The sequence below is a fragment of the Blennius ocellaris genome, assembly GCF_963422515.1.
Source record: "Blennius ocellaris genome assembly, chromosome: 14".
In the NCBI taxonomy this organism is placed as follows: Eukaryota; Metazoa; Chordata; class Actinopteri; order Blenniiformes; family Blenniidae; genus Blennius; species Blennius ocellaris.
Window position 1 is genome coordinate 19,391,965 of NC_137663.1, and position 21,743 is coordinate 19,413,707.

Sequence of the window (21,743 nt, forward strand, 5' to 3'; positions counted from 1 at the left end):
GAAGAATGCTAACCAGAATCTCAGCTCTTTAACCATTTTCAGGTGGAGGTGTGCCTCGAGATTTTTCCAAAGAAAAAACTGTGCCTTGGCTCAAAAAAGGTTGAGGCCAGCCTGAGACATGTCCTGCTGTCTCTTCAGCATGTTCATGAGGTGGATGGATCGTCTCGGTAAAGGAGAAGTGCTGACTAAGAGATTTAGACACATTTGAGAACAAAATCTGACGGAAATAGGTCTTTAGTATACATAGAAGTCTTTGATCTTTGAGTTCAGCCCACAAAAAAAAAAAATCATACTACAGATTAACTATTGATTTCAATCAGTTTATGATCACTTATTCACCACTGAAATATTAGTTATTAAAAAGCAGGAGAAAAATCTGGTTTCAAGTGTCATTTATTTCAGTTAATGAGTGATTCATTTTTTTTTTTAAAGTAAAACAGCCTCTGTATTTGAAACAGTTAGGGGAAACAATAGGGACGACCTAAAACAACAACAAACTATTTTTCATGGGGTGAAAATACAAGTCAGTCAAAGCAGCAGATCTACAACAACGTCTATGTGATCCCACATCCTGAGCGATGGTGGACCGTGAGATAAAAACAACCTGTAACAAAACCAGAGAACACAGTGAACCTCTTCACTTTGATCGGTGGGTTACAACTCCACACTAGCTTTGGCTACTGCACGCCAAAAAAAAATAAAAAATCAACACTGGAGTTATGACAGTCCAAAACCGACACGTGGTAAACTTTATACAATAAAGTACAAAAAAAAAACGTATTCAATCATGATTCCTGCATGAAAGACGAGCACTTCCTGGAAGACGACACTGTAAACTGCACATACTTTGGATGTGTATAAATCATATACGTATGTTTTTCCTTTGAGCAACACTCGACCGCTTTTCTTCCATGAACTAAACTTTCAGATGTTGTTGCATAAAAAGTGAAACTGCTCCTCGTCGACGGCCGATTTCTGAGAGTGACATTTACTCCTGATAGCAGGGTGTAATCACGATTTAACATTTAAAATGTTGCATCATGATGGAGACATTTGAAATGTCAAAATCTGTAATGACAGTTTAAAAAAAAAAACAAAAAAAAAAAACCTTGATGGCAGCAAAACTCGGTTAAAGAAAACCAAAACCAATGTGTTTGTGGCTCAAAATACAACTGAGGACATAAAAGAGAGCGAAAAACGATGGTTTCTCATGAGATGTAAATGAATAGCATTCTTAAAAGCAAACACATCTTATTACTAATTAAATCAAAATGAAACGTCAATCATTATTTAGTAAAAACACTCAGATAAAGCCCCAGAAAACAAAAACAAAAAGAGGAGAACGTCTTCTATATTCACATATAAATTCTCAAAGTTAAATACCAACTAAAATCGGACTCTAGATGTACAGAAACGCTCTGTTTCACTTTGTGTGTGAACTTAAAAAACAAAAAAAAAGCAAACAGTGCAGGTCAGTTCAGCAGGTTTTAGAGTTCCTCCTTCCTCGATTCCGCGTCTTCCTTCATCTTCTGCTCTTGCATGCGACTTCGGGTGGAATCTGCGAGGTGAAGACAGACACCAAACCCATGTGTTTGAAGAGCACACACCCAAAATCCACCCGGCTGGTAATAAAACCACTGAACGGCCAAGGTGAAACACGTGGAACACATAGAAATCTGCAGTCACTTACTCATCTCTGCAAGCTTCTGGATGAGCGCAGAACCTCCTCCAGATTTGCTGTAGAATAGAAAACATGATGTGAACTTTTATGATGAGAATGCAGATGTTGTAGAACCCAGTCATATTGATATTGGTACATAGATAATCTGATAAAAAAAAACAAGATATATCTTTATTGAAGCTGTGATTTTAATCTTCCCCCAAGTTCATTATTTGCCCATTTTATCTATTTCTAAAACATTTAATGCAGCTGTCACTCCAAATATTCAGTAGTTCAATCAGTACAGTATCACCAATCAAATAAATATACCCTTTTAAACTCTTGTGAGAAAAACTCACTTGTAATCTGTGGTATATAACAAGAGGGTCATGGAAAATGAAGAGGTTCATTGATAAAAAAAAAGAAAACAAAAAAAAAACTCCAGCTCCATTTACACAACAATGAGCAACAACGTTTGAACAACTTGATTTTGGCATTTTTGTTTCAGAAAGGTTTTGCGTATCGTAGTTTTAATAGGACGCCACTAGAGGGTGCAATGCTCACTGTGCTTTCCCTGGTCATACAGACTCGCTCTGGGCACTGTTAGGCCCAGTTCACGTGACAATCTAAGACATGGCGTGCTGCGTGTAGACTTCTGACAGATGACGTGACTACAAACAAGTCTGAACATTCAGATTCTGCTGTCAGTGCTGTGCAAAACATATGGCTGGCTAGCATAGAGAGAGAGAAACTCTGCAGAACTGTCATATTTCAGTGTGTGAATACTAAAAAAAATCTTTACCCTCAAAGTGAAATTGAACCAGCTTATGATCATATTACTGTGTGTTATTAACCGTAACTGTAGAACTGTGACCTGATAGGGCTGGATTCAATATTCTAATATTGTAATTGATGCTAAGATTGAAGGATGTGTTGCAAGCGACGGTCGAGTTGCGACCAACCTGCCGTCGGCTTCATCCTGCCCGTCCACATCAAAGCGTAACCTCTTCAGGGGTTTTGGAGTGGAGCCGAGATCCAGGGTCCTCTTGAAGGAGCGCTCGCTGCTGTTGACCATCTGGTTGATCCTCTCAAAGCGGTTGGAATGCTGCATTTGGTCGCATAAGCAGGAAAAAAAAAATTGCTTTGAATGAGAAAACCACGACAGGCACATGACAGTTGAAACAGAGCTGATCACACAGGAACTTACACCAAAGGACTCTCCAATCGATACCAGCATTCTGGAAAGGGACAAAATCCGTTTTTTTAGGTCAGTAATTTAACAAGCGAGGGATTCACGATGAAAATCAAGCAGACAAAATTCATTCAACCCCAAAACCAGGATGCTAAATAGTACGTTTCTGGCCATATTGGGTTTTAAAAGTGCCCATAAGTAAAGCTGCACGGCACCGTGTGAACATGATAATTACAAAGCCAGAGCAAAGTCTTGGTGCCTTTGAAAACATCATGCAATTAATCACACTTTTACATTTAAGAACATCAAATTTGCTGAGAAGGTCAAATCAACGATCAATCACTGTGATCAGCCACGAAGACGCCCGACTGACCTGGAGCGAGGCGTCATGATGCCCGGAGACATGCGAGGGCTTTTCATCGGGGAGATGTACACATTGTTGCTCCCGGGGACCCGCAGAGGGGAATTGGGGAACTTGTAAGGGCTGCGAGGTATTTGTGGAATCGGAGAGAGTGTAGGCGGCTGGAAAACAACAAACGGCAACTAAAGTTAGGTGGGTCAGGCAGATTTCTGTGTTCGCATGAGATGATACTGAAGGAGAGTCTCACTCTGGTGGATGCATATTGCAGGATGTTGGTTTTCAGCTTCTGCATGAACACTTGATTGTAGAAAACAATAATGGAGTCATAGTGGCTGTCAGCGATCAACACATGCTTGAAGGTCTGCAAAACAAAAGAGTCAAATAGTTCATTTTTATATATGCCGGTATAATTTAAAATGGAGTTTATGTACAATGACTATAAAAGGTGACGCCACCTCCTGGTTGGTATTTGGCATGTTCTTGTATGACGTGACGATGGTCTTAAAGCGCAGGTCCACACTCTTCACTTTACATATGGCATACATGGCCGACATCATCAACTGTGAGAACAAATACAAGAGTTTGGTAGCAATAAACGTTCAGCAAGAAAACGTGAGTAAAGAGCCAACACGGGTCGTGTCAAGCCGAGAGACTGAACGACAGGAAGTGAAAGTTACCTGGTCGAGGTGACGGTCCTTCATCAGCTCGTACTCGTGCTGCAGAGTGTGCTGGAACAGGGTCCAGATTATGGGCTCCAGTTCAGGATGGGGGGACAGCAGGTAGGAGCAGAGGATCTTCAGCCGTGTGTAGGCCAGGCGGTACACTACAGTGAGGAAAACCCACAGAGCAGCATTAACAGCAGGAACATTTGAGGGCCTGCAGAAAGAACTATCTTCAATTGAAAAGACTTTCTTCTTCTCATAACCTATCAAACTAATAATCATTTTTGTAAGGTGGCCCACAAGCCACATGTGGTCCGTTATCCCCATTTCTTTGTGTTGCCAGCCAGTCGCCCATGTCTCCTGTATGTCAAACAGTTGAGAGCCGTGTCTGGACCATCTGAATTGAATTGTGCAACTTGTGAAAAAAAGCATGCCGACAATTGTGATATTTGTTTTCATAGCAGTAATTACACATTTCGGATTGATTTCAAGAAATTCAGGTCCAATGTTACTGTAACGTTACGCAACTGACTTCAAAGAAAACCAGGTAAAGTTGTGTCACCGAGCAGGAAATGCATTTTGTTATCTTGACACCAGATCAGCGGAAAACAAGCATCTCACATTTTTTGTAGAAGAGGCTGAGAGAGTTGGACTTGGGGAGTGGTGGAGTGAGGCTGGCAGCCTGGGAGGAGGCCTGGGAGCTGGGCGTGGCCGGTGACTCCGGAGGCGACACACGGACGCCCGGGTGCATGGGGGACAGATATCTGTGAAGGCGGAAGGACGAGTCATCGACACCGCGCCTACAAATTTCCGTAACGTCAAACGGGAGTCTAAAATGACTAATAGTTATTTCACAACTGCGTGACGAAATATAAACAGGGTCTAGAAACCTGTGGTTTACTGGGAAGCGGCGGACAGGCGGGCTGTGGGACGACTTACAGGTCAGCTGCCGTGTGGTTGTGCTGCAGCGGTTGGCTGAAACTGGCCGGGGTCTCCACCTGCTCTGCTGCCCCGCCCTCGTGCTCCTGTTTCAGCAGCTCAAACAGCGGCGAGCCCTGCAGAGACGCAAAACACCAGTATTCATTGTTAAGTCTCACCGACACAATAATCACTGCTGTCGATCTGTCAGCAGGTAGAAATGAAACACACATACATACACACAAACATATTTCAGGATTGATATTGAGAACATATTATGTATTACATATTCCTTTTAATTTGTATTAAGTATTTTCATCGTACAGAAAACATGAAAAATATAAATCTGCGAAGTAACAATATCTCAAGCATGTATTCACAAACACGTGACCTGGAAAAAAATATATATACATAAGTCATGTTGAAAACCTATTTGAGGTTATTTGAACCAAAATGCTTTTTTCCACCATTTTAACATCCATAAGAGATCTAATCAACAGTGAAATTGGATGTTTTCTATGAGAAAAGGCTTTCCATTATTGTTTATGTTGATTAATCAATCTCTACAGTATCTTCATCACTGAGATGCACGTCCCAGTGCAGGAGAGATACAATACATTAACAGGTAAGGTGATAAATTACAGAAAAATCTCAATGATTATGAATCTACCAATTATCGTACAACTGTCAAACGTCAAAATGAGCCGTTTCATCCAAAGAAAACTAAAATCACTGCCTCCCTCTGGCTGCTACACAACAGTACTGTAATCTGTTCACAGCCGTCTATTCCAGTGAGAAAGGAAGTTGAAATTGTTTTTGCGTGTTAATATAGAATCACCAAACATATCACTGCATGATGAGGTCGACATCTTTTTGTACCATGCCGAGTTGATTACATTTTCTAAATCTGTATCAGCAAATGATGTGCGAAATGACTTCCTGACCAACAACTTAGACACTGCTTTTATAGGATGAGAAAACATTTAAAATATTCGTTGCACATGAAAGAACATTAAAAAAAATAAATCAAAAAAATTGCAATTCTTCTTCTTGCTCACCGTTAAGTTCACATTGCACAAACGAGCAGATGTAGCTGCACGTGCTTATCAACACATACGTTCAGGCTGAACCCAGAGATGAGCGCACACAGAGGACGGTGTGTGTGTGTGTGTGTGTGTGTGTGTGTGTGTGTGTGTGTGTGTGTGTGTGTGTGTGTGTGTGTGGTGTTTTCCTACTCAGCAGTGCTTACAGGTATAAACATGCCTTCAGCACATTCCTCATGACAGACTCGTTACACCCCGCTGACGTAACTTACACCTTTCAAAAGTATACTTGTTATGCAAACAACATTTGCTGACGTAGAATAAAATCAAACTAGTACGTGGATACTGACGACTCACACAAAATGTACAATTGGTAACAGTTGAAGGGGGGGGGGGGGGGGGGGGGGGGACCCTTAAATTTAAATACATGCTGGCAACCATCAAAATAAAAAGGTGAATATTTAAATGTTCCATTATTCAGATGTGAAGTGGCAGTGGGAGGACTTTGGCCCTGACTGAGGCTCCGCCCCGTGTTCCAGCAGTCCACTGAGTTCTTCGAGCCGGAGCTTCAGACTTCCAGGCTGCTGTGAGCTTTCTGGTCGACCACCGAGCGGGAGCAGAGTGACGATCATCACGAACAGCCCGGGGCAGCTGGACGAGCACACGGCGGGGGGTGGGGAACAACAGGAGGGCAGAACCACTCGGCTGTACACAGAGTTGAAGGGAAACGCACCAGTCTCTCCTCTCAGGAGAAAGACATTCCTCCTGCCAAGCACAACTGGAGCTGCTGAACACTTCAATGAGGATAACCGGATGAGCTGGGACGCATTCGCCAATGCAAAATGGATGTAAAAGACTTCAGACGCTGACAAAAGCAAATTGTCCAAGTTGCTCTCTGCTTTCACTCCCAGCCGTTTATAAGAACAAAGTAAGTAGTGGGTGATACTTTGGGACGGCTCTCCTGAAGAGACGAGATGCACATTTTCTCTGTCTGTCGGTGGAATTAACAGGTAGAACTCGCAGCCGAGGACTGTTTCCGTGTGAATGTCTCTACAGCCTGATGTTAAGATGTCTAATAGCACTGTTCAATACCCGTGCAATAAGACCGACGACTTCAAGTACCCTCTCTACAGCGCCGTGTTCAGCCTCGTGTTCGTCGTGGGGTTTTTCTTCAACATGGTGGCTGTGTACATTTTCAGCTGTACGCTAAAGATGAGGAACGAGACCACGACGTACATGATAAACCTTCTCGTTTCAGACTCCCTGTTTGTCCTCAGTCTGCCTTTTCGGATTGTGTACTTCGTTAAACGCGACTGGCTGTTCGGCAGCGTGCTCTGCAAGATCTCCGTGGCCCTCTTCTACACCAACATGTACGGCAGCATCTTCTTCCTCACCTGCATCAGTGTCGACCGCTTCCTGGCCATCGTGCACCCGTTTCGCTCGCAGACTATTCGTACTAAAAGGAATGCCAAGCTGGCCTGCTGCATGGTGTGGGTGATGGTTCTTTCTGGAAGCGTGACCTCGGGGATTGTTTTGGACACCACGTCCCCCAACAATGCAAATGCCTCCTCAAGCTTTTGCTTTGAAAACTACTCGAAGAATCAGTGGAAATCAGAGCTGTCGAAGGTGGTGATGTTCATTGAGACTGTGGGTTTTATCATCCCACTGATGCTCAACGTCTTCTGCTCGGTCATGCTGCTCCGGACCCTGAGGAGCCCCCAAACCCTCTCCCGTGGAGGGAACCTCAACAAGGCGAAGATTCTGCGGATGATCGCCGTGCATCTGTTCACTTTCTGTTTCTGTTTCATCCCCTACAATGTAAATCTGATATTCTACGCCCTGGTGCGCTCCAAAGTGCTGAAGGGCTGCGACACCGAAGATGTGGTCAGGACCATCTACCCCATTGCTCTGTGCATAGCGGTGACCAACTGCTGCTTCGATCCGGTCATTTACTACTTCACTTCAGAGACGATTCAGAGCTCCGTCAAGCGGAAGTCTAAAGTGTGGCACAACGGCACAAAGCTACTGGACAGACTGCAAGGGGACAGCACGCAGAGCAGTCCCAGCTCAACGCTCAACAGACTGACCTTTAAGACTCTGCGGGAAAAGATGTTTGACAGCGAGTCCACGGTCTGACGTTGAGTAAACCAGTGAGTACGGCCGGTGAAACTCGATCTGAATCACAGGTGGAAGCAGAGTGGCCATAAACCAATACAAACAAAGTGGTTACTAAGGAGTCACTCCCAGCTCCCGGAAACGGACAGACTTTTAGAGGAAGCGTTGCAAAAAAACATGTGTGACAGCAGAAACCCCCCCCCTGTGACAACACAAGGATGAAGTTACGCTTTCTAGTGAAATGACAGGTGGTGCTGCGTAAATGTGACGAGCGTTAAGGACACTGTTACTGCAGTCGGACTCCTGGGAGCAGAACGTTTCAGCTTTCGCCAACCTGAGCCAGTATTACAGCCGCTTAATGTACCTTACTGTGCAATTCAAATGTGATTGTGATATTTGTGTCCACAGAAACATTTTCTACACATTATTTGTATTCCTTAAGAGAATTAAATGTTTCAATATGAATTTCACGGTCTGTTTGATGAGGTGGGATGTTGTGAGATGTTTGGTTCAGACAAGCTGCGAGTTAGAAATTTGCCTATTTTTATTGGGTGTACCCACATTATTTGTCTAGACTGAGTCGTCATTCAAGCACAAACAATAATAGGGTTAGCTCAATGAATAGAGATTAAATTTCCTTTTTTTGTCAAATGTATGAATTACAGGCGTGGCGAATAAAAACAAAGCTGTGCTGCACTGTGGCTTACCATTCATGAGACAAATCTGACTAAGTAACAAAACATGAAAGGATATCTATCCCCGCATGTGCACCAGAACTGAGACAGAGAAATCAAACTCACTCACGGCACCTTAAATAGAGCTACAATAGTCTTAACGCCATTTTCAAGATTCCGGCTCTGTGAAAATCACATTGGATTTGAAGTAGAATGTGTTTTATGAGAAAACGTCCAGCTTTGACTTGGTGATATTTACATTCAAATTGGGTAAACAAAGAAATGCCCTCCATCTAACTAATTACAGAAACTAACAAAATGCCATCACTATTATTTCCATTGACCTTATTTATTGTAAAGAAAACAATTAGGTAATAACACAAACCTGGTCATGGGTCAGCTGAGCAATTTTCCAATAATCTTTTTGCCTCTCAGAATCACTTGGTAATTACTTTATCTCAGCCAAAATGCCATTTTTTTTGCCAACATCCAAATATTTATGCCACGACGCTCACTGCTTTTAAAGCTCACAGAGAAACCTAAATTACTGCATTCGTGCGACTAAAACTGGGCTTTACATTGCATGTACGCATGTTAGCTGGACTGAAATCAAAACTGGACAAACGCATGCAAAGAATGCAATTGAAAGTCGATCTACTCCTGCAGACAGACGTCCGACTGAAACATGCAAAGCTGAATAGCTTGTACAAAGGGAAGTAGGAGCTGAAAAAGCAAATCAAGACATAAAGAAATATAGGAGAGCAGTATGTGAATCATAAATGATCCAATAGTGACGAGCTGAAGGAGTGCACATTGCCACTTCAACAATGAATTGATAACCCTCTTCAGGAGGCGTATCGGATTATATGGCTTAAATTGCAGACGAAAACATACTCTACTGAATATCTCTGCAAGGTTGGGGGGGAAAAAAGCAAATGCTGTTTGGTTCAAATGCAAGATAAAATCCTTCTTGTGGAAACTGTGTGCTGCAAGACGGAGCACTGCTGCATTCCTCCGGAGAGGTTTGCCTGAGGGTCTGCCCTGACAGGGGAAGACTCGCCACCGCCGCCGCGATGGTGAGACCGGCTGTTAAAAAGTAAAGCAAGACGAGCAACGACATGCCTCGAGCTGGAGAAGAACGTCAACAGAGTCGAGCACAGAGGCTTGAAAAGTATTTGGCGTTCGACCAGTTCGTGCCACAAAGATCTTCCCCGAGCTGGATTTCACCGCTCGTAAATATATACTGCAGCAGATTGCACGCTGTGTCGCAACTTTGTTAACTGGAAGAACAATGGTTACCTAAACTGAACTGTCAAACGGCAACCATGGTGTGTATTGAATAATTCGACGTAGTGTTTGTGCAAAGCCTGCATGCACAGAAATAGAAATGGTGCAGTTTTAACAGATATTTCACGAAAGAATGAAAAAGTTTGTTGCTCAGGACCCAACGCGGAATATAAAGTTACACCATGATTAACGGCTAACTCTATTCCCGCATTATACGACTACCCCTCTATCAGTTGGCAGGAAAGTATGGTTAATGATCAACTCCAATTACTCGGGTTTGTTTTTAACAAGTAGTCGTAAACACGACTCCTGCCATCCAGGTAATGAAACAATCCCCGGCAGCTTTAATGGACTGGAGGTGAAAGAAACGCTTGTCGACATCCGCCAGTCCTCCACCTAAACCATGACATCTGAATTTTGAAAGCTCCCTAAACAAAACGAAACCCCCCCCCCCCCCCTCTATTTAAAATGCGCAGCCATAGTATGCGGGGGCAGGAGACGTGGAGGGAGAGTGACCGTGACCTGTGTGAGGGCTTTGATTATTAGCATGTGCACTGCCAAAGTATCCTGACTGGATATACTGTCGTTATCTTTACACCGGTGTTACATTGATCCCGATAAAAGGTGAGTCGAGTTTTCCCATTGATACTCGGATTGCATGTGCTTTGTTTTAAACGATCATTGCATAATGGATTATGACGGGGTCGATAAAAGATAATACTGATAAAATTCTCGCAACAATAGTATGTTTGAAACAGATGCTCTAAAATAATGAAAAATATGCAAATGAATAAGTCGTTGAACCACTGCACAGTATGCAACTGCAGTTTCAAGCTTATTTTTTTAAATTTAATTGACACATTTATGGTTTTATTGAGAAAGAACCGTTGATAAATAGATAAGATAAGAAATATTAAAAAAAAATAAGAAATAAGAAATTTATGATTAAGCACTAAAATATAATCATATAATTAGAAATATATGGGTGTTTTGTGTCAACAAAATGGAAAATCCTGATCAGGATAATATATATCTATCCAACTATATTTAGATTTTGGTATTTGACAGGATATTTGCTTTTTATAAGCTATACACTTTGGTAAATTAACACATTGGAGACGTTAAACAAAACACCAGTTTACGAGCTACACTAAAAGTGGATTTAAAATGTTAATAAAATGACATTGCGGGCTGCTTCTTTATTTTTACTGTGTTGTGCTCTACATGTAATGAAACCTAATGTTTGCGCGTTTTATGAGAACAGGAAGCTCTGCTTAAAATGCAATTTGGTCCCTGTAATGTTCAGGTGATGAATAGTACGAGTTCTCACACTATTTACGCAAGTACACAAGTTCCATAATTACTGGAGGTAAAAGTACAGATTCACCCCAAAAAATATTATTATACAATTATAACTATTGATACTGTTTATAAGCAGATTAATCATCAATAGAGCAGAAATAATTTTACAAACATCACAAAAAAACCTTAATAACCTGTCTGGGCTTGATATAAAATACAATAAATTCCATTTTAAACTTTTATTCACTTATATTTTATTTTGTTTAAGAAGTCCTGTTACTCAATAACTAAAATGTTTAACTTCTGCAGTTTCAGTAGAAACAAATGTTTGTGTTTCACTGTAACTCTGAAACAGCCTCAAAGGTTAAAATGGAGTCAAGAGCCAATTAGTAGAAAGTAATTAGGAGAAAGTACAGACATTTGTGTTCACATGTAGGGAGTAAAAGTGCAAATTTATCGGGAATAATGAAACTCAAGTAAAGAGACTCGAACAAACTAAACAAGTATGGTAATAAAGTACAAATACGAGGTTACGCATCATCTCTTACTTGTACTTTATCAGTCTAGAATGTCCCGGGTTTGATAACATCAGTCGGAACTAAGAAACCTGCTTTGTTTCATCATGTGCTCACGTTACGCTTGTTGATTTCCTGCAGGTATGAGAACAACGCAGTGAAAGTTGGTTGATTTTCAGACATGGAGCTGGCGAACATGACTGATCTGATGGCAAAACCGACCTCGCTTTTGTCCAACTGTACCGTGGACACAAGCTACCGCTTCACCTTCTACCAGGTGTCCTACAGTGTCATCTTCCTGCTGGGACTGGCCACCAACAGCTTGGCTGTACGCAGACTGTGTTTCTCCCCCTGCACCATGAACAGCACGGCCATTTACATGGTCAGCCTGTCGACCGCGGACCTGTTTTTCGTCGTCTCGCTGCCTCTGAGGATCTACTACTACCACCAGAAGGCCCGGGCCTCCAGCTGGACTCCTGGCGCGGCGTACTGCCAGGTCACCTTCGTCGTCAAATACATCAGTTTGTACGGGGGCATCTTCTTCCTGGTGTGTATTGCTGTGGACCGTTACTTCGCGGTGGTGCACCCCCTGGCCTCCACGCTGCGCCGGCTGCGCGTGGCCCGGGTGGTGAGTGGCGGGATCTGGTGCCTGGTGCTGGGGCTCAGCGTCGGCCTGCCGCTGCTGCGCTTGGCGGCCGCCCATCAGAGTCAGCCGTGCCTGCTGGACCCGTCCTCGCGCCGCCACCGCACCGCCATCCTCGTCGCCCTGGGCTTAGTGCTGGGCGCGTTTCTGCTGCCGGCCCTGCTGCTCCTCTACAGCTACTGCAGGGTGCTGCGTGTGCTCAGGCGGCCGAGACGCCGCTGCCGCGGCCGCCGCCGCACGCTGAGGGTCATCTACTGCGTGCTGGGGGTGTTCTTACTGTGCTTCCTCCCCTACCACGTCAACCTGCTGGGCTTTACTCTCACACACATGGGGCTGCTGCCCCACTGCGGCCTGGCCAAGGTCACCAAGGCGGTGCACCCCGTCGTGCTTTCACTGGCCAGCTTCAACTGCTGCCTCAACCCACTTGTCTACTACTTCTCCAGCAGCCTGGTGCACAGGGAGGCGGCCAGCGGTGGAGGCAGTGGCAGCCAGTGACAACAAAAAGCCTTTTATTTAGATGAAAGAAGAGATAAGTTTGTGCAGAGAAAAAAGCACTGCGGTATTGGGCTCATTTATACAACAGAATAGTGGATTTTTAAAGTGAAGGTCCCAGCAGGATATTATCCTTTGTATTATTTGATAAGAAACCTTTATCGAGAATAAGTGGAGGGTAAATCAACTTTGGTGAAAAAAAATGGAGCGGTGAGGAACATTTGCAGACTTACATGAAATCTTAAAATCAAGAAGATTGTTTTATTTCTTAGTCACCACGACAACTGTTAACAATATCTTACCCCCATCTAAGATGATATTCTATGTGTTTCACCAAAACTCATTGTATTCATGAGATTTGTGCATCAAGGGGAAGATGCGGTTTATTCTGTGAAGGGGCGTTCACCCCCCCACATGATAAAAATCCCTGCAGTAGGCCTTAACTTTGTAAATCCACTCACTATTCCTCTTTGCACACCATGTCAGCCCCTCTGGTCGTGACGCCGTGCATTCTGAGAGCGCCGTCGTTCTCTAAACAAACACCAGTACCGTTGTGTCAGTGTCCACACTGTTTAAATTGGAAAATACACTTGCAGGCATTTGTTCACCTGTAACTGTTAAGACTTGAAAATCACAGTAATAAAAAAAAAAAAGCTTCTGTTGCAATTTGCTCTCTTCAGGCAAAAAAAAAAAGAAAAAAAAGAAAACTGATTGCTGGAATATGGTAATGCATGTGTGCTCAGCGTATAGCAGCAGGTTAATGTTCACGTTCATGTCTTGAGGACACTGGAGTGTCGGTGTCATTCTTTTTTTTTTTTTTAACAATATGCTAATTCTATTTGTGGAATACTGAGAGGAAGGGAGATTTTACATATTTAGGCAATATTAAACTCATGCAGATTTTGGCTTCCTCTACAGAGAAGCTTATCAAACAATATGTACGCATGTGACAATATAAGGAGTCAATTCTTTTCTAAATGGTAAAAGTGTCAATTTTTCTTCTCCTGTACTTGTAAATAATATTTCGATTGTATTCGGCATCTCTGGCCTTCATGTGAGAATGCATGAATCGGGGATGGAGAGCGAGAGTCAAAGACTGACCGTCCTCCACGCGATCCTCTCCATGATGAGGTTCTCGCAGGTCTCCAGGTGCTTGATGATGTTTTTGCTCAGAGTGGGGTCGGCCTTGATGAAGCTCTCGATGACTTTGTAGAAGTCGAAGGCGGCGAGGTCGAACACGTTCAGGATCCAGGGGAAGCACACGTCCCGGTCGGCTGCTTCGCCTCCACCCACGTTGTACCCTCCGCTTTTGAAGCTGCTCACTGTCCACACGGAGCATCAGAACCCGTCACACATGGAAGCAAGTGTCAACGTGCATCTGTATTGTGCAACAACGCGGCATGTGAATAAGATTTTGTGTGTGTGTGTGGGGGGGGGGGGGGGAATCACCTCCATATGCGGCCATGACCACCTCCAGAGCGCAGGCCAACAGCGACGTGTGGAATGTGGAGTCATTGAGGAGTTTACTGGAGAGGAAACCACACGATTCAGTGCATATTAAAACCAAACAAAGCCTCTATGAACTTGAAATGTTCAACTGATGCGTGGCTGAATCCATGCCCACACGGTCAGGACTCAGATCTCTATCGGTGGAAAATAAAAAAATACCTGAAATTCTGCACCGAGAGCCGCTTCTCCTCCTGCCAGATATATATAAAAAAAAAAGAGACTATTAAATAGAGCATGATGGATTTTAAAACTCCACTTTCCAAAATAAATCAAAAGACAAAATGCAACATTTTGAATAAAACTGTTAACAAACGCGAAAGAAGATGAGTAAATGACTGTACCGATTTCAGCATCGCCTCCATTACTTGGTAATACTTTTTGACACCGAGGGAAAATCTCTGAAAGATGAAAATAATCCAAAGTCACTAAAAAGAAACGGAACGTTACGACCAGTGTTCCCGCTTTTGTTCTTGGTGGGAGGGGGGGGGGGGCTTACCTCCCGGCCGTACACCACACAGTGTGGACCAACTGCCTGACCAAATCTTTGGCTGAAAACCTGCCCGAGCGTCTCCAGACGTTTCCGCACGTCCTGCGTCGGGTCCACGGTGCATTGCTACAGTCCAGGGAAGAAAAGCACCAGTAATGTGAGGCAATGTGCGCGTTCGTGGGAACGTTTCGTCTGTGCTCCTCGAGACCCACTTTGAAATATGTTGCCAGGTTGGTCGACGGCTGGTCCCCGGTGGACGTGAGGTCACCCCTCAACATCTGAATGGAGGTCATGGCAGCTCTGAGGAGAAAAAGAGAAAGAAAGAAAGAAAAAAAAAAGAAAAAAGCAGTCAACAACAAGAAAGACAGTGCTGAACAGCAAATTGAGAAAGAATTCAGTGGGTCGACAATAAAAAAAACATCAAAAATGACAAAAAATATTGTTTTTACTTTCCAGCATGTTAGTATTTCACAGGATTTCTTAGCATCCTGGGTGTATTTTTTTATTTTTTTAATTATTTTCTGGCCTTATACCGATGCAGCCCGTTACTGTTTTTCACCATGAACGCACTGTCTGCTCCACGTTACTTAGGTACAAAATGTATTTATTTTTTATTTAATTTAACTGCAACACCCAAAACTCCAATATGAACATTAACGCATTTATTAATTTCCTCTCGAACATGTATTAATATATTCTGGCATTGTAAATGGCTACTAAAACTAGAAGGTTTTTAACTGAAAATGCCGGGATGAAAAGAAGTACCCATCATTTTTTTATTCAAATGACATGCTGATGTAAGATCTTTTGTTTCATGAAGTCAGTTTGTAATCTTGTGCATCTTTTGGTTGTGACTGAAATGCTCTTAAACTATAAAAAAAAAAAAATAAAGCTTTGTCTGTGACCACAATTTTATGTACAAAAAAAAATCAAAGCCCCTGGTATTCAATATATCTACATCACCCACAGTTCTGAAAAGTGTAAAAGAAAAATATACAAGTCCTTAACAGGAACAAGACCATTGTGGTTGTTGTGTGTGCATTTACAAAATTATTAATTACAATAATTTAAGCATTAAAAAAAAAATTTCATGTTCAGATTTGTTCCAAACCGGATGTTAAAGTTGGCTTCAACGATGTGTGAATTCACTCAAAGTAATTGTGGAACAAGCTGGACTGTGGTACAAGGAATACATTCGACAAGCAGCTTTGTTCAGGGGAGACGTAAAGATAAAAGTGAATTCAGTGTAAAGTTGGGCATAGCAAGAGGGAATCTGTGAGAAGTCACCAGTGCACAGGCACCTCTGTGGGCTGGAGAAATCTGGCTGAAAACAAACACGGCGAGTTTCCGGTGAACACTTTTAAAAGCTTTGCACGACAGGCTGCTGACCTGATGGGTGTCTGAGGAGGGACGAGCGACCCCTCTTCATCCGACAGGTTCTTCTTCGGCGTTCTCTCCACCTGAGACCTAAAAGCAGGAAGGATTAGTCAGCGTTTCCCCCCGACAATACTTTCAATAAAGTGACACCAAAATGCTGAACAATGAAGGACAGCGGTTACGTCTGGACTTTTGGTGCAAAAACAGTTTCGTCTCCATCGAAAAACAGCCGCCCGTCAATGTCTCTGCTCTTGAGGTAGTGCTCTTCATACAGCCGGTCTGCGTCGTTCACCTGTGTTGAACAACGCAGTCAGAGGTTACTTCCATCTAACGTACAGATCGAAACACAACAGTTCATTTGTGAACTGGAATCTCTAAACTGTCTCTCTGTGTGTTTGCTCGGTGATGAACTGGCGACCTGTCCGTCATACACAGTCGGCTCAGATCGCCGCAAGAAGAAAGAATCAATGGATGGATGTCTGTTGTCACGGTGAAGAACTATTACTCTCCTGTTTGTGAGCTGTTAATTAGCAGAACTAGATTTAAGGCTTCCTTCGTATTACAGAATGACAACCTCCTCTTGCTGTGTAAGAACATTATTGATGAGGATGGCAAAAAGACGTCACACTTCACAATCTAAACGTGTTCGATGTGAAGTAACAGGACTTCAGACAGCTTCTGTAACATAAATGCACTCGCATTTTATACCGTGGCACTTATTTTGCATTTAAGCCGGCGAACACACCAAAATAGACTTTCGAAAGGATTTCTTCAAACGCTGCATTAAATCATTTCTGAAAAAGCATTCAGTTTGTCAACTCAACCAGCAAGGCGGCACAATACATTATAAATTCATATCATCATAAGTTGCCGTACACCGAGAGGCAAATTGTTCCAATTCATCCGAGCTGATTTATGACTTTTTCCCACTTTACTGCAGACCCACAATTCAAAGCAAAAATCACTAAGATGAGACTTGCAGATTATTTACACAAGTCACTTAAATGAATAACGCGCGCCATCTGTCCACATTAAAATAAACATGTCCAGCGCCATTCGACATGTCGACCTCAGCAAACAGCAGCACCCGGCGTCCGTTGTTTTAATACCCGCCCCCGCAATATGTTATCGCCACACGCCCCCGGCTTGAATACACAGTTTCCTGACACCACGTATATGAAAACAAACATAAGGCAGCAGCAAATGCGGGAGGAGATAACCAATGGAAACAGTGAGCGCGATCAAACAATGCAGCTGGCGCCTACCTGAGGAAAATCCGAGGATCTTGACAGATCCATCGAGTCTAGAAAAGCCGTGAAGCTGGTATGATAAACGTTCTTAACCTGCAAAATGCAATTGAAAGAGGTTACATGAGACACAAAGAAGCTTGAGAGGCTTGTGTTTGTGCGAGGGCCGCAAGAAGACCACGCAGACCTCTTCGGCATTGCAGTCGTTCTCTTTGCACAGGGTTTCAAGGAGCTGCACGTCCAGCTCTGGTTCAGGGGCTCGCGACTTGGCTTTGCTCTGGTTACGACGAGACGTTCGCGTGGGGGGACTCTGAACTTTGCTGATGGCCGATTCTGAAAGAATGAAAAACCAAAATCTCTTGAGGACCACTGGACTTTCCTTTCAATAAAGTTTAGGTTTTCCAACACGATCAGGACAATAACACAGAGGACAGAGAGAAGGACTCTGAAGCTTACTGTAAAGAGGCTGCAAAAGGTCTGGAGAGCAGCGCTTGATGAATAACTCCAGTGTGCAAAGCAACAACTGGAATGATATGACCAGGTCATCCTCCATCTGCAGGGCCCTTCCTTCAGACAGAACGTGACAAACAACAAAACTGTAACCAGAAACGCTTTCCGCGGAACACGTAGGACGGAAAACATGAAATGAAGAAGATGGAACAACTGAAAAGTATTTTTCACTGAGGGTGTTATCAGCTTGTTTTTGATGATGTTCATACATTTAAAGTGCCGACCCTACCTTTAGCCAAAAGAAACATCGTCCAGCAGGCCCGCAAAGTTTCCCTCTCCCTTAAACGTGAGAAAGCGGAACGTCAGAAATGCTCCAGCACGAAGACGTGAAGTGAGCGACTGACAAATCCCCCACCCCCTCACAGAATCATCTCAAACTTACCTGCCATCAGAAGTCAAAACAAAGATATTCTTGCACATCCTAAAATGAAACAATGACAATGATCGGTTACAACTTTGCCACAAGCAGTTTTAGATTTATGTTTTGTCGACGTGTGTATCTATATAGATTGTGTTGACTCACTTTTCAAACCTCTGGTAAAGAGCAAGCATCACCTCGTACTTCTTTTCAAGTCGCGCAAGTGCCGAGGTCACATTGGTACTAATTGTGTCTAGATTCACGTCCAACTTCCTCACCACGCACATGAACTGCGTCACACTGCAAAAAGAAACATGACATATTCCGTAAAAACAAGAAAAAGGAACAAAACAGTGAACCTATTGAATTGCTTCCAGTAAATATTTGTTTAGTTTACTCATTTGAGCCACAGGAGTAACACTTCTCTTAATTGAAAATCCACTTTTCCCTTTCTAAAGAAAGTCACCACAGTTGTATTTGACATCTATTCAAATGACAAACATGGCGCCCACGCAGTTGCCCAAAGAAGTGAGATAAGCACGTAAAACACAGTGTTCACTTACTCCAGACTGACGGCTTTCAGAACTTGAGTCAAGGTGAAGCAGGCGACGTCCATGTCTATCACAGAGACAAATAGACAAGCACCCCACAGCCTTTTCTGACTGTCCTGAAAACAAAACATCCAAGGAACAAATGTTAGAAAGATGTTTTTAGAGCAGCTTTGTCACTGATTTTCAGCCAAAAATATCTGACTTCAGCCGCATGCAGGTCAGTTTCCGGGGCTTTACTCCGCTATTGTTTGATTTTAAATAATAATCACAGAATAGAAAAGGGAATAGATGTTGTTGTGGAAGTACCTGGAATTAGAATTTAAATATTGCAAATATAATGGAAATGTATTTAAATGAGTGCCATATAAAAGTAGTACTTAAAGTAGTACGTTCAGCTATTACGATTTGATTTGCATGTGCCTCCTATAATGTCATTTAAATAAACCTACAAAAAGCGCCACCAACATAGAGAAGGTTTGGTTGTAAGGACATGCTCATAAACACAACACTGAGTAGTGTTCATGGTTGATACTTCCAACAGTGCTGAAAACCAACACACGTGTAAAGTCAATGAAATAAGTAGAAATACATACAGTCACATCATCCATAGACTCCTGCACAGCTTTCCACAGGGTCCAGGCACGATCACACACCGGATCCGTCACATGAAGGCTCTTGCAGAGGGAAACAAAGGCTGCATCTTTGTCTTTGTGCCTGGAGAGAAAAACAGCAACAATCATGAAGCACAACAGATTCCATGCTGAGTGGATGACAACAGTTAGCATAGCCGAGTGGGACATGGTGTGTTTTTTCCCCACATTATGACAGTGTTACAGTTCACGTTACTACCAATACTTAATAATCATAGTCTGCCGAGGGTCCTGAGACACTGACATCATGAATTTAAGGCTCTGATTTCAGGCCTTACTGGTTATTTAGCCTCACAGCCACATAAGCTAGTTAGCAGGACCAATGTCTGTCGACAAGACTGGTTAAAAGAGAGGCCACGGTGTTTAATGTGACCAAATGATCAATCAGGTTTGCATCGCGTTGATAAGTTAGTTTGACTCGTGTGAGTTTTCTTACTTTTTCACAGATAACTCTGGACTCTCCTTCTTGTCTGCAGACGCACTTTCAGCACCGGGCTTCGGCTCTTTGCTCTGGCTCGTCCCAGAGTGGCGTTTCTTAGGTGGCATCTTGGTGTCCCGTCACCTAACAGCCTGTTAAAATAGCTAAAAACAAAGGCGCGCCTGGAAAGTTTAAAAAAATATATGTTTCCTGAGTTTAAATCCCACTACACGAGTGCTGACACAACAATACCAACAGAACCCGGCGGACTTCCTCAACTGGGCTGCAGTGGACGCTCGTTTTCTATTCCGGAAGTGCGCGGCGGAGTGACGGTGAGGCGGTGCTCCGATGTCTTGTATCGCTACACCGTCTGTACGACCCCGACCAATAAGTTTTTAATGCTCACTTATGTCTGTTTCCATTACAAAGTGTTGATGTTTCTATTATCTGTCAGCTCGATAACTTCATATTCATCCTAAACCAATTGTTGCAGTGGAAAGATAGCGGGTCGAGCGGGACAGGGACACCACGTGATATGAAAAAACGAACGAACCCAAACTCCTGGGTGGAAAACGCGGGAAAGCATGTACGTAACATCCGTTGATTTGCATTTATGCCGCCAAAACGTGAGGCATATTGCGCACAATTCCAGTTTGTCTGTGCAATTTACTGAAATTACGCAAAGACGGCCGTTTACATCGTATACGTGTTCAATAATCTCAATTAGTTTTAATCAGTATGACCGTGTTTGTCTTATATTTGCGCATATGCCTTAGTTCATGCATAGATATGGCTTAAATTCTCAACTGTCATGTGTTTTTCTTCTTGTAAACGTATACTTTGCATACCTCTGATAACTGGTAATCCCTTTTCGATTTCCAGTCATTCTGATCACGCATTATCAAGGTTTATATTAACACAATATTACTATAAAGTACAGTAGTGTGTATACTATGTATGACTACTGCCCCCTAGAGGCAAAATGTACATATAACATGCTCTTTATTTTTCAGATCTCAGCCAAATTAAAATATGTTCCTGTGAAAGGTAAACATTTTTGCACAAATTTTGATGTACCCTAAAGCAATAGACTTTACATTCCCACAACTCCCTTCTGGATAAAACAGGTACAAATATGTATATATTTTTAAGGACAACAATATATTTATTTACAGAACCAAGAATTCCTCATCCCTGCCACTGCCACACTGTGATGATGCTAAAGTTGTAGAGCTGTACAGTTTTCTTATTCACCCTTCACTGGTGTCACTTCTGAATATTGTGGATTACGAGAGGAAAAACAAAATCATAATTTAGTAATGAAGAACAGACTTTGGGGCATTAATTTATTACAGAATCCAATCCAGTGAAATGGAGAAGGAGGGAAGAATACAGTAGAACAAGTTCGTCGGGATCCTCATTTATAATGTCTTCTGTCCCTGACAGGCTCATCATCACCTAGAAAGGGATGATTATGGGGAACAAACCAACAAAATGGTAAGATTGAGCAGTCTGTGCCAGTCAGCTGGAGATACAGATACACAATACATTTCAGAATCTTTCTCGGTAATACACACACATATTGCATGGACCCATGATGCTGTGATTACCCTGATTCAGGCATTTTACCCTGGCACCAGCAACCCTGCTGCACAATAGACATCAGAGTATTTTTTTACACAAGCCTCGGGTTTGTTCCCTGACTCGGCCAACATGTAGTCAGGAGCCTGTGATATACAGGGAAACAGGAAAATGTGTCCAAGCAGGGGGGA

At 42.9% G+C, this 21,743-nt stretch overlaps 3 protein-coding genes across 3 annotated transcripts; 2 read left to right on the forward strand and 1 right to left on the reverse strand.

The window, feature by feature from the left end:
- Nucleotides 1-610: 610 nt before the first annotated feature.
- On the reverse strand, nt 611-20,099 carry rb1 (retinoblastoma 1; the record flags this gene model as incomplete). Its single annotated transcript, XM_080508908.1, has 27 exons — nt 611-1,558; nt 1,691-1,737; nt 2,623-2,765; nt 2,868-2,898; nt 3,226-3,374; nt 3,461-3,574; nt 3,669-3,773; nt 3,891-4,036; nt 4,497-4,639; nt 4,815-4,930; nt 13,966-14,186; nt 14,314-14,390; nt 14,533-14,564; nt 14,715-14,771; nt 14,870-14,986; nt 15,073-15,160; nt 16,250-16,327; nt 16,420-16,529; nt 17,503-17,580; nt 17,672-17,817; nt 17,941-18,051; nt 18,224-18,273; nt 18,377-18,415; nt 18,518-18,652; nt 18,916-19,019; nt 19,497-19,617; nt 19,990-20,099. The coding sequence occupies 27 exons, from the start codon at nt 20,097-20,099 to the stop codon at nt 1,488-1,490; spliced, it is 2,739 nt and encodes a 912-aa protein (XP_080365034.1). The 3' UTR covers nt 611-1,487.
- On the forward strand, nt 6,432-8,557 carry LOC308139451 (lysophosphatidic acid receptor 6-like). Its single transcript, XM_080508909.1, has one exon. The coding sequence runs from the start codon at nt 6,881-6,883 to the stop codon at nt 7,970-7,972; it is 1,092 nt and encodes a 363-aa protein (XP_080365035.1). The 5' UTR covers nt 6,432-6,880; the 3' UTR covers nt 7,973-8,557.
- On the forward strand, nt 11,911-12,867 carry LOC308139453 (lysophosphatidic acid receptor 6; the record flags this gene model as incomplete). The annotated part of the gene is made up of 1 exon (XM_080508911.1): nt 11,911-12,867. The coding sequence occupies one exon, from the start codon at nt 11,911-11,913 to the stop codon at nt 12,865-12,867; it is 957 nt and encodes a 318-aa protein (XP_080365037.1).
- Nucleotides 20,100-21,743: the final 1,644 nt, after the last annotated feature.

Excerpts from the sequence above, each read along its gene's own strand:
- LOC308139451 (XM_080508909.1), top strand. The coding sequence starts at position 6,881 with ATGTCTCTACAGCCTGATGTTAAGATGTCTAATAGCACTGTTCAATAC.